Below are 12,396 nucleotides of genomic sequence, written 5' to 3' on the forward strand. Positions count from 1 at the left end.
AACAAATGGTTAATGGAATATTCATATGCCAATCCAAATATGCAAAAGATCTAATAAAAAAATTTGGACTTGATTCTAGCCACACTCATAATACTCCCATGAGCACCACTCTTAAACTTTCTAAAGATATTAATGGGAAGAGTGTAGATCAACAATTTTATCGCAATATGATCGGCAACTTACTTTACCTAACCACGAGTTGGCCAGATATCTCGTTTAGTGTTAGTGCATGCGCTAGGTTTTAGGCCGATCCTAAAGAATCACATTTCTCTGTGGTAAAAAGGATCATACGATTTGTGGCTGGGACTACTGACCACGGCTTATGGTACCCCTTTGACACATCTACCATTATTGCTGGGTATTAAGATGCTGACTGGGCTAGAAACATTGATGATCATAAATCAACCAGCGAAGGTTGTTTTTATATCGGTAATTGTCTTGTATCATTGCATAAAAAAATGCAAAATTCAATCACACTATCCACTGCTGAGGTCGAATACATTGCAGCAGGGAGTTGTTGCACACAGCCACTATTGATGAAGCAAATGTTACTGGATTATGGTATTGCACAATCAACAATAACACTTTTTTGTGACAACACAAGTGTCATCAATATTTTGAATAATCCAATCCAACATTCTCGTACCAAGCACATAGACATTCAAGATCACTTTATTCGTGAACTTGTCGAAGAAAACATCATTATATTGGAACATGTGCCTACCAAGCAACAAGTCGTTGATATATTAACAAAACCACTAGATGCCAACAGATTTGGAAATCTCTAAAAATCTGTTGAGATACATGCGATATAAACACAACCAAATAGGCCATTTGCACTAATTATCATATTTGAGGAATCTTAGCCTCAGTTCTTTTTGAACATATATGTCAATTCAATTTTCTTTATGAGCTTCACTCACCTTTTGACATATATGTTATCCATTTTTTTTGGTATGTACAAAATAATTATGAAAGATATTTTCTTGTACATCAATCTGAAAATACCTACAAATACATTATTTTGGGTACCTTCGATAGCACCGAAATAACTTTTGGTAGTACTGAAATCGGGTAGGCGTACCTATAAAAGTTAGTTAATCTAAAAGGGCCTTTTGCCCTAATTCTTATCGGTTTCCCTTGCCCTTTGGCCGGAAGTCTTCCTACCGAAATCTGGTAGTTCCCAAGTATTCCTCAGGTATTTTCCTGCCATTTACCCATCTCATCTTAGGATTTCTTTCTTTTTCTTTCTCTATGTTATCTACCCCATTCCCATATGGAAGGTCATGGTTACTCTCCTCTAAGGGAGGGAATAACTAAAAAGAAACACTATCGGGGAGAATCGTCTGGCACTAAGACCAAACTCTGTGCCCTAAAAATAGGTTGAAATATTCGTCAAAATACTCGACCTTCCAATCCTCCAAACGATCACTATCCCCCTCCAAGTCCTATTGTGGCACTTTTTGCATTTCGAAAAATCATATGTGAGAGGAATGTTGATGCCTCATGTCTTGAGCCATATAATGTCGATGACATTCTTCACAACTGCGGTTGGGTTCCTATTTTGTCCTTTGGAGAGGAAGTTGATGTCAATCTTGCCAAAGCCCTTCTGTCTCATTGTACACAGCTAGAAGATCATGACTCATTGGCCACAGTTAACTATCATGGGAGAACTATTACAATTCTTAAATAGCTTCCTTGATTAAAATTCCTATTTGCCCATCTAAGCTTAATATGATCGATGGTGAAAAGTACATTATTTGGATCAAATTTCTTTGCAATGGTCATAATATCCAATGCAACAAAGGGAATGGTCTCCATGCTACTACCATGTCAAATGACTTTCGCATTTTACATCACATTTTCGTGTCAAATGTCTACACTCAGTCGGGTAACTATACCGAACTGACCCCATTCATGGTCGAAACTCTCTATAAACTTGGAACGAGGGAACCCATGTGCCTTCCCACCATAATATTGGATCAAATTGTATTGGCCTTTGAGTCAAATAACAGTGGAATCCCATTTGGATGGTTGCTCTGTCGGATGGCAAACCAATTTGGGATAAAGGGAAACTCGGGCAAAGTTCTCACTACCTCCAGCGTCATACCTCTCAACATTACACGCATGTAACTTTCAACTAGACACGGGACGAGACCTCACCCTAAGGTTGATGCACCTTTAGCAAAAATTCCTATACCTTCAGAAGAGGCTGCAGCTGCACCTCTTGCCCCTTCTGCCTCACTAGAGGCCACTCTCGCCCATCTCAGCAAGCAGCAACAGGAGCTCAAAGAACGTAAGACTTGGCTGGAAAGAATGGTGGCTTCTATCCAGCGCACCATGCAACGCATTGCAACCCATCTCTCATGTCGCCAGGATGACTCCACCAATGCTTTGGAGCCGAGTCCTCTCTGATCTCTTTTTGTGCATGCAAGATTAGTCTATATATATGGATGTTTGACTTGCCTTACACTTAACCTTTACAGCCTGATATTTTAGCAATCAGTTAGGCTGTATGATAATCTGATATTTTTTTTGTGGTATGTCCTTAAGGACTTGTTTTGTTTTTGGATGATGGTTAAAAGTACCAAATCCTATTGTAGTACTTTTGACAACCTTATGGCATTATCCATTCTGATTCTGATGTTATATTTCATTGTATGAATGATAATCTTTATGCTCATATTATTATATGATCTGTCTATTTTATTCTCTTACCCTCTACATTATCATTTTTCATATCTTATTAGAATATCTCTTGATAAACTTTTTACCAATAACTGACAAAAAGGGGGAGAAGAAACCTACCCACCAAAATAATATTTGTTTCTTGCAAAAATTGTTTGTTTCCTTTGTTACAGGTTATTCTTGGTAAACACTAAGGGGGAGCAGCATGATTTTGCATTATATGTTAAGTCTTGAGTTGTAAATCTATATGTTTGATATGTAATTCTTATGGTTTTGGTATGTCATTAGTATGAACCATGACATGGTCATAGGTTAGGTTGTTTTTGTCACTTAATTGACAAAGAGGGAGATTGTTAGTGCACTTGTTTGCACTCATGTTTGTCAATTACGTGACTAGTTGTGTCTTGTAGTCGGATGAGTTCTTGACAAGTGAAGACCGGCGACGTAACTAGATCAGAAGCATCAAAGTTACATTGAAGACAAAGAACAGCTTCTACAATCTTGACCTTGCAAATAGATGATCCCAACCCAAATAGGAATACCTACTTAAGTAATCTATTCTAAGCCAATCCCAAGTTCACATTTGATATCCTATAGTCTTGGCTTTTGCATATCTCAAGTTGTTGAATGATTTATTAGACAAAATAGGAAAAATTTGTCCATTGTCGGTAGGACGAAGGTACCACTGAATAGCACCTTTGATATTACCGAAGGGGCTCAAAATAGTCCAGCAAACTTACAATGTTAATTCAGTGTCACCGACTGGATATTTCGGTGACACCAACTGCCACCGACGATTAAAATTCGATGCCACCAAAAGAGATCATTTTCAATTAGTATCTTGGGAATTTAATTCGGTACTATCGATAGACAATTCGGTACCACCTAAGCAAGTTCGGTGGTACTGAAGGTCACTTCGGTAGCACCGTAAACTAGCCATTTTCTATCCATTGGAAGCTTTTATCTATAAAAGTGGCTTGTAAGAACTTGCAAAATTAGTGGAAATATGCACCATAGAGTCTCTAGTATATCCCAAGCTTATCCTAGCCCATTTAGACTCTATTCATATAAGTTTCATGTTCTCTTCATTGTGATCTTTCACTCATATGAGCATTCAAAGCTCTGATTAATGAAGAACATGAACTCATGCTTTCTCGAAACTACAAAGACCAAACTAATAATAAAATCCTTAGTTCTTTGATACTCTATAGCATCCATAAGTTGAATCCCTTAGGAAATCCACTCATTATCCTAGATAGGAGATTCAATCGACTCCCATAACCTTGGTCACCTTTTTAGGTACATCTTATGTAAGGTTCTTAATCATGAAGCTGAGTCAACAAGTAAATCCAAGCTACATGATCGGGGGTGCACCGGGAAGCTAATTCAAGCACGAGAGCATGAAGATCCATCAACCCGAGATAAGCTATAAGATAGAACTCTACCAAATAAGTAAGTGTCATTTTAAGAGTTCAAAAGTTTAGTCTCCTTCCTCGTGTATGATTGAGACTAGGAGTTTGCTATCAATAAACTCGATTAGGTTCCTAGTGTGGGACCTTGGCTGGTGGGCCTAAAGGTAGGTGCCTTATGTGGGACATTGGCCGGTCGGCATAAATGATAGGTGCCTTATGTGGGGACCTTGATTGGTGGGCCTAAACGTGGGTTCTAGGTGTAGGACCTTTGCTCTTGCGAAGAGCATAAATTGTGTCCTTAGTGTAGGATTGTAAAAGTTATTGTTGAACCTGTTTAAAACCATTAATAATGAAATCCGGTGCACTCTAGGATTAAGTGTAGATGCCGGGAGTGGAGTAGGCACGTACCCGAACGACTATAAAAGCTTGTGTTTGGAATTGTTATTAGCGCATCTGTTTAATCATGCTTATGTATGCTTGAATATTTTAACTTCTTAATAATGATTGAATGAATGCTATGGATTGATAGAAAGCACATTCTACACACAAGCTTACAACACTAGGCTAGTTGTTATATTCCGCATATCCTTTATAGCCTTTGTGATTGGAACCTCTAATTGGCTTGGAAGCCATTAGAGTTATATTGCCTTATTAGCTTTAAATTGAATGATCATTTAAGTAAGGCAATCAAGTTTTTAAATAGGCAAAAATAATTGAAAAGTCTAAAATTGTGGTGGTACCGCTAAAGTAGAAGTATGGAATTAGGCAAAGTGACTTAGAGGGGGTGTGAATAGGACTTTTCAAAAATTCTAATCTTATTGACTTGTAATGTTTACTAATCTAAATTAGTTCAACAAGATTATCAGAGAATCATTCACATTCATGGTTAAAATGTCACAACCCAAACCCAATAGTCTTATAATACCACTATATCTACCGGATCTGGCGTGCGACAAGTCGAACTCCGGGATTCGTACCCAATTCTCACACACTAAGTCCCAATCTCGAGGTCCGGCAAGGTAATGTAAAGGATAAATTTCACCATTCATTCTTCACGAAAGGAACATCAGAGATAAGATAACATCTGCATACAAGTAAACTGGGTACTACAAAATTTCAAAAGTATAACATCTGTCTGCGTGATACATATATACATCATGTACAATTCAAATTTTTAAAAGTCAAATCAGTCCCCTTGACATGGTACCTAACTCGTAGTCGCTACTTGTTTTTCTTCTTTAGATCCTTTACTCGAGTGGTTAAAAGACAAGTAGGTCTTATAACTTAACAAGTGTAAAGTCTTCATGGAAAGTACGCAAGATAAGTTAACATAAAAGATATAGTTAACAAGTGCAAAGTCCTCATGATAAGTATGCAAGATAAGTTAACATAAAAGATATAATTAACAAGTACAAAGTCCTCATGATAAGTATGCAAGATAAGTTAACATAAAAGATATAATGAAAGAACCACCAAAAGTAATAAACTATGTAAAGCAATGTCTTAATGAATGATGGAGCAAGATCATGTGTGAAATGCATAAAATAACTATATGCTAACTGTAGAAACACCTGTCAATAGTCTTCTCACCACGGAATTGACCGCACTACTCCTGAACATCATCGTATCAACTATGATCAATATACTGTTGGAACTTAAGATCCACTGGGGTCGATGCCCATGCACCAAACACCAGTAATCGACCTCGCTATCCACCAATGGGGTTACAACCTCCATTGTGTATACTAGTAGCAGACCTTGTTCGCGCTTCTCCTCGTCGGCGGGTCAAACCAGTCCCCGTTAGCAACCTTAGCCCTAAGGTGGGTCAGACATACCCCTTCTCAACCTGGCCTCGTTAGTAGGAGTTAAATCCATGGCCCAAATGTGCACCTGGCCCATCGGTGAGGCATCCCAAGGTACCATTGGGGTTTAGGGTCTCTCAACCCAAGGGGCACACCATCCCCTACTATTTTCATATTTCTAGTGTCCATGATTCAATATCATCATACTTATTGTAATACGGTCAATCCGTGATGTTATAAAGAATTTGGATACTATTTCTCATCATATATCATGCCATGGAATGCATAGTGATGATAATGATAAGCGAATCAAGGATAACTAGAACTCAATGTATGCCGATATGTAGGGTGCAAGATCATTAAAGTGCCACGTACCTGGATAACCAATCCCTACATGATGCTATCAACTTGTGGCCTCGTAGCTTGGTACTTTCGACTGTAAAATACTTTTCTCTTCTTTCTTAATCATGACTAATCAAATTGTAGTCCTTGTAATTTTTAAACTAGGGCACTTGATCGTAATTTTAGTTATTACTCCTTTCTATAAATTAACATCCCTTCTTATGTATGAATGTTCTACTAACAATCTAATTGCATACTCGTTGATTTGATCATTGCATTGTATTGGGCGATTTAGATGCCTAGTATGACTATTTAAGATATTCATGAAATTGGGCCATAAATTCCTGTCATACAGGGTGGCCTTAAGTCCAATACACACTGAAGTATTCATGATGGGCTTATATGGGTTTTGGATTGGGCTTTAATGAGGAGAACATAGAATTATTGAGAGACCCAAAATTTAGTTCCACCAGAGATGTCTTATGTATATACACCCTGATCCATAGCTCAAGTGGTAGATTGAGTGAAGATACCTCGTTTCAACACTTAGGTCTTGGTATCGATCCCTACTGGGGGTGGCTAATAGTGAAGTGTGAACTAATAGTAGGGTGTACTAACTAGCTAACAATTATATATATATATATATATATATATATATATATATATGAAAAGGTTCTATGTGGTCCAGCACATGGGGACTTCCCATGAGGTCAAACTGTGTGGGCCCAGCGTGATGCTTGTTGAACATCTACCCCATCAGTTAGATGCATCATTCCATGGTGGACCTAGAGCTTAAAAATCAAGTCAATGATTGACTTGTGTCGGCCACACCACATATAAAGGTTGAGAGGGGTCAACATGCATAATCATTTGTTGGGCCCACTGAGAACTGGTTCACAAATCCAACCCATCCATTATGTGTATCCCACTTGGTTAAGGGGTTAGTCCAAGTTTCAGGTGGGGCCCAACGAGTGCTTTTATATGTTTTAACATGTCTTCACACGATTTTAGATGGTGTGGGCCACTTAAGTTTCGTGTACGGCTGATTTTTGTGATATCCTAATTTTTAAAGGGAGCACATCAAATGCACAGTGTTGATGCTCGCCATACATCATGGTGGGGCTTGTGGTGGGACCAACCCTCCCTTCAGCGTCCAGCAGCAGGACGCTGCTTGCTGCAGCATCATCTGGATGCTGACAGCAGCAGTGTCTACTATTTATTTTATTATTTATTTATTTATTTATTTATGGTTTTTCAATTGTGGGGCCCACGTCAGGACGATCTAGCCCATCTACTGGGTTCTCTGGCTCAGGACAGGTCTAATGAGCCTAATATTTAGTAGTTTTTGACGTGTAGAAACATTACAGTGGGCCCTAACTGACTTTAATTGTAAATATCACTATTTTCTATGATGTGGCCCGCCAGCAATTCAGATTGGCTTCATTTTTCAGCTCAATGCCTAAAATAAATTGGGAAATTAAATGGACGGTGTGGATCAACTACATGCATCAGGGGCAGGGCCTGTGTCGTCCCACAGCTCATCCACTCTTGAAACGGGTGGGACACTGCCTGCTGCAGCGTCTCTCCTCCTCCTCCTCCTCCTCCTATCTCTCTCTCTCTATATATATATATATATAAATATATATTTGCACGTGTGTGAGAGTGTGTGAGAGAGCGAGGGTCTAGTTAGAGGGGTCCATAGTCTAAACGGTTAGATGGTGTGTACACATCACAATGGCTCATAGTGGGGCCATGTCTTGTTGACCAAGCTGAAATTTATGTTTTCTCTTCATCCACATCCTTATGACCATATACACTTGTATGATGGTTTAGTATACATCACGGTGGGCCCACAACTAGTGGGTCCCACACAAGCTTTAGATCAACTAATATTTGTTTCATTCCACCATCTATGTGTGTAACTGTATATCAAAATGGGCCCTACCATCAATGGGTCTTACATTATCATCATCACTTCAACATCACACTCCAAAGTAAATAAAACATTCCAAAGACAAATGAGGGGGGGTGTACTCACCTTGATGGATTAGATGGAAGGTTAAGATTGATGGAAAGGATGAAATTGATGGAATGGATGGTTGAGACGGATGGAAGGGATGAGATTGATGGCCCACTAAGATCACTTCTCTCTCTCTCTCCCTCTTATTATAGAAAAATGGTGAAAATGCTAAGGGGTGGAGGGGTTTATGTAGAGAAATGGATAAAAATACGATTAGGTTAGGCTAATGTGATTAATCTTAGCTTAGGCTAAGATTATGGGAACTTACGCATGATTAAGAATTAATGATGGATTAAAGGGGCATGGGATGGCATGGTGTGATGATGTCATGCATGAGGTATGGTATGGAGAAGAGTTGACTTTGGGGTGTACATGAGAGAGGGAGGGGTATGGGTGTGTGACATCACACACATGGGTAGAGATTCTCTCACTCTTATGTGGTATGGTGCATGTGTGGGAGCATGTGTTGTGCACATGTGTGGGATACAATATATGGCGTCATGTGCACATGATACACCGATGATTCTTCATGGCGTATCTCACTAATGGAGCGTCGCACATATGCATGGGTGGTACCTCTGTGATTGCGACGATTTGGTAGTCGATATGGAATAGGTTTCGAAGTCCTGGGGTTTCGGTCAGTTGGGTGTGTACTATGCACGACTAATCTAGGTCTAGCCAAAGGCGTCGATCATCGTGCACATAGGCATAGCAAATGTTATGGAATGGTCAGGGTGTACATCATGGTATCGGTTTTGGTTATTTATGGTCGTATTATGAGGGGTGTATTATAGGGGGTTCTTTTGAGTATTTGTATTGTACATGCAGGCATTATCGAGTTTTATTTCAGAAGGTGAGTCTCATCTACTAACTAGTCGGTCGTACTTATAGGATGGATCAGGTATTATAATTCTCCTCTCCTTGTAAAAATTTCGTCTCAAAATTTCTACTATATTGGATAAAATGCAGGCTTCATGATTTAAAAAAGTGAATTGACAGAAAACCCCTTTTTTTATTGCAAAAAGGATATCATACATCGGTGATGTTTTTTTTTTACAGTGTTTATAAAGTTCATTAGAACAAATGGGGATATTTCTTTCGAATGTCCTCCTCACGGTCCCACAAGGCCTCTGCTTCGTTATGGTGTCCCCATTGAATTTTTACCAATGGAATCTTCTTTGACCGAAGGACCTGCTCCTTTCGGTCCAAGATACGAATAGGATGTTTTATGTATGACACATCCTCACAGATTTTGATTGGTTGCTAGTCGATAATGTTCTCTGTCTCCAGCTCATGCCTCCTCAACATGGACACATGAAATACATTGTGAACACTTGACAGCTGGGGAGGTAAGGCTAGTTGATATGCCACTTGGCCAATCCGCTCTACTATCTCGAAGGGGCCTATATATTGCGGGGCGAGCTTTCCTTACTTGCCAAATCAAAATACGCCCTTCATGGGCGAGACCTTGAGGTAGACATAATCTCCGACGGTAAATTCCAATTCTCTACGCCGGTGATCAACATAACTCTTCTGTCGGCTTTGAGTGGTGCACATACTCTATCTGATAAGCTCTATCTTTTTCGAGGTTTGCTGAACGATTTCGGGCCTAAGCAAACTCCACTCTCCAACTTCTGTCCAACAATTGGGTGACCTATAAGGTCGGCCGTACAAGGCCTCATATGGAGCCAGCCATACCGATGGTTGCTTGATAACTATTATTATATGCAAATTCGGCTAACGGCAAATGAGTATCCCAGCTATTATGAAAATCCAGCACACACGCTCTAAGCATATCCTCCAGAATCTGATTGACTCTCTCAGTCTACCCATCTGTCTGGGGGCGGTAGGCGATGCTGTACTTCAGAGTCATACCCAAGGCTTGCTGAAAGCTCTTCTAAAATTGCGACGTGAACCTCAGGTCACGGTCGGATACTATTGATACCGGCACTCCATGCAGCTTGACGATCTCACTAACAAATAACTGAGCAAGTCGGTCCATAGAGTAGGTAGCACATATAGGTAGGGAATGCGCTGACTTCATTAGTCAATCAACGATGACCTAGATGGCATCATGACCTTGAGGAGTCCGCGGTAATCCCATAATGAAATCCATTGTAATGTGCTCCCACTTCCACTAAGGAATCTCTAGTTGTTGCAAGGTACCAAAGGGTAGTTTATGCTCTGCCTTGACCCTTTTACATGTATCGCATTGGGCGACAAATTCAGTAATGTGACACTTCATCCCTGGCCACCAATATTGTCTCTTAACATTGCGGGACATCTTTGTACTACCAGGGTGGATCGTGAATTTGGACTGGTGTGCGTTGGTTAATATTTCTTGCCTCAGCTCATCATCTTCTGACACATACAATCGCATTTTATAGCGAAGTCCACCATTTACACTGACTTGCCACTCGGACGAACCATCATCAGTCATTTCCTTATGGCGATTGATGATCGCTGGGTCTGCCTGTTGCACCTCAATGACTCGAGATATAAGTGATGGTTGAATGGATAAGCTTGCAAAATGCTTAGTAGCTGACTGTAATCTCCACTCGAAATCAAAGTCCCTTATTCTTCCAACATTTGCCACTGTTGAACCAAAAGTTGAGCAATAATTCCTTGTGGCTTACGACTGAGGGCATAAGCTACAACATTGGCCTTACCTGGGTGGTTTTGAAGAGAAAAATCATAATCCTTTAACAACTCTAACCACCTTCTCTGCTGCAGATTAAGCTCCTTCTGAAAAAATAAATATTTAAGGCTCTTGTGGTTAGTGAACAGCTGAAATTTGACCCCGTATAGATAATGCCGCCATATCTTTACTGCAAACACTACCTTGGCCAACTCTAAGTCATGCGTTGGGTAATTCTTCTCATAAGCCTTCAACTGTCAAGAAGTGTATGCTATAACTTTGTCATGCTCCATCAGCACAAAACCCAATCCAACTCGTGAGGCATCTGTGTATACTACGAACCCTTTATTTCCAAATGGCAAGGTGAGAACTAGTGACGTTGTCAACTTATCTTTCAACTCCACAAATGCCTTCTCGCAGGCTTCACTCTAATCAAAAGGTGCTCCTTTATGGGTCAATCATGTCAGAGGTTCTGCTATACAAGAAAACCCTCGAATAAACCGTCTGTAGTATCCCGCTAAACCCAAAAAGCTTCGAATTTCCATGAAATTAGTGGGTTGCTGCCTCTTAAGCACGGACTTGACTTTAGCCGGATCTACGGCTAATCCTTCTCTAGTAATGACGTGGCCAAGAAACTTCACTTCTTCCTGCCAAAATTTAACATATAACTGATGATCGTGAAGCGTCTACAGAGCAGTGCATAGATGATGCTCATGCTCCTCTTGGGTACGCAAATATATAAGAATATTGTCTATGAATACTACCACAAACTGGTCGAGATAAGGGCGAAATACCTCATTCATCAATTGTATAAATACGGCCGGGGCATTTGTCAGTCCGAAGGACATGACTAGGAACTCGAAGTGGCCATATCTGGTGCGAAAAGCCATCTTAGGGATGTCCTCCTCTCAAACTCGAACTTGATGGTATCCAGAACGTAGGTTGATCTTTGAGAAGAACTGCGCCTCCCTAAGCTGATCAAACAGATCGTCAATCCTTGGTAATGGATACTTGTTCTTGATGGTCACTTTATTTAGCTCCCTGTAATCCACACAAAGTCTCAATGACCCGTCCTTCTTCTTAACGAATAGGACCGGCGTTCCCCAAGGAGAACTACTTGGGTGAATAAAGCCCAAAGCCCGAAGTTCCTCCAACTGCTTCTTCAATTCTTCCACCTTCATGGGTGCCATGCGATACGGCGGCTTTGAGATGTGTGCAGTACCTAGCATCAAGTCAATACAAAACTCCACTACCCTTTGAGGAGGTAGGCCTGGGATGTCTTGAAAGACGTCGAGATAATCGCATACGATTGGGATCTCCTCGATCCTTAGGGTCCTTTCTTCTTCTACTAGGTAGGCCAAGGATGTTCCTGTCTGCTCTGCTAGTAGAATCTTGAACTAGAACTGTCGTTGGCCGATTATAGAGAAGGTGATTGTCCTTTCGAAACAATCTAATGATGCATGATATGCAGCCATCCAATCCATACCCAAAACA

General features: G+C 40.3%; 1 protein-coding gene across 1 annotated transcript; it reads right to left on the minus strand.

The window, feature by feature from the left end:
- Nucleotides 1-10,401: 10,401 nt before the first annotated feature.
- Nucleotides 10,402-12,092, minus strand: LOC131226917 (uncharacterized). Its single transcript, XM_058222620.1, has 3 exons — nucleotides 11,823-12,092; nucleotides 11,384-11,549; nucleotides 10,402-10,859 (listed from the first exon to the last, which is right to left on the minus strand). The coding sequence occupies exons 1-3, from the start codon at nucleotides 12,090-12,092 to the stop codon at nucleotides 10,402-10,404; spliced, it is 894 nt and encodes a 297-aa protein (XP_058078603.1).
- Between the last annotated feature and the right edge of the window lie 304 nt (nucleotides 12,093-12,396).

The sequence above is a fragment of the Magnolia sinica genome, chromosome 15, assembly GCF_029962835.1.
Source record: "Magnolia sinica isolate HGM2019 chromosome 15, MsV1, whole genome shotgun sequence".
In the NCBI taxonomy this organism is placed as follows: Eukaryota; Viridiplantae; Streptophyta; class Magnoliopsida; order Magnoliales; family Magnoliaceae; genus Magnolia; species Magnolia sinica.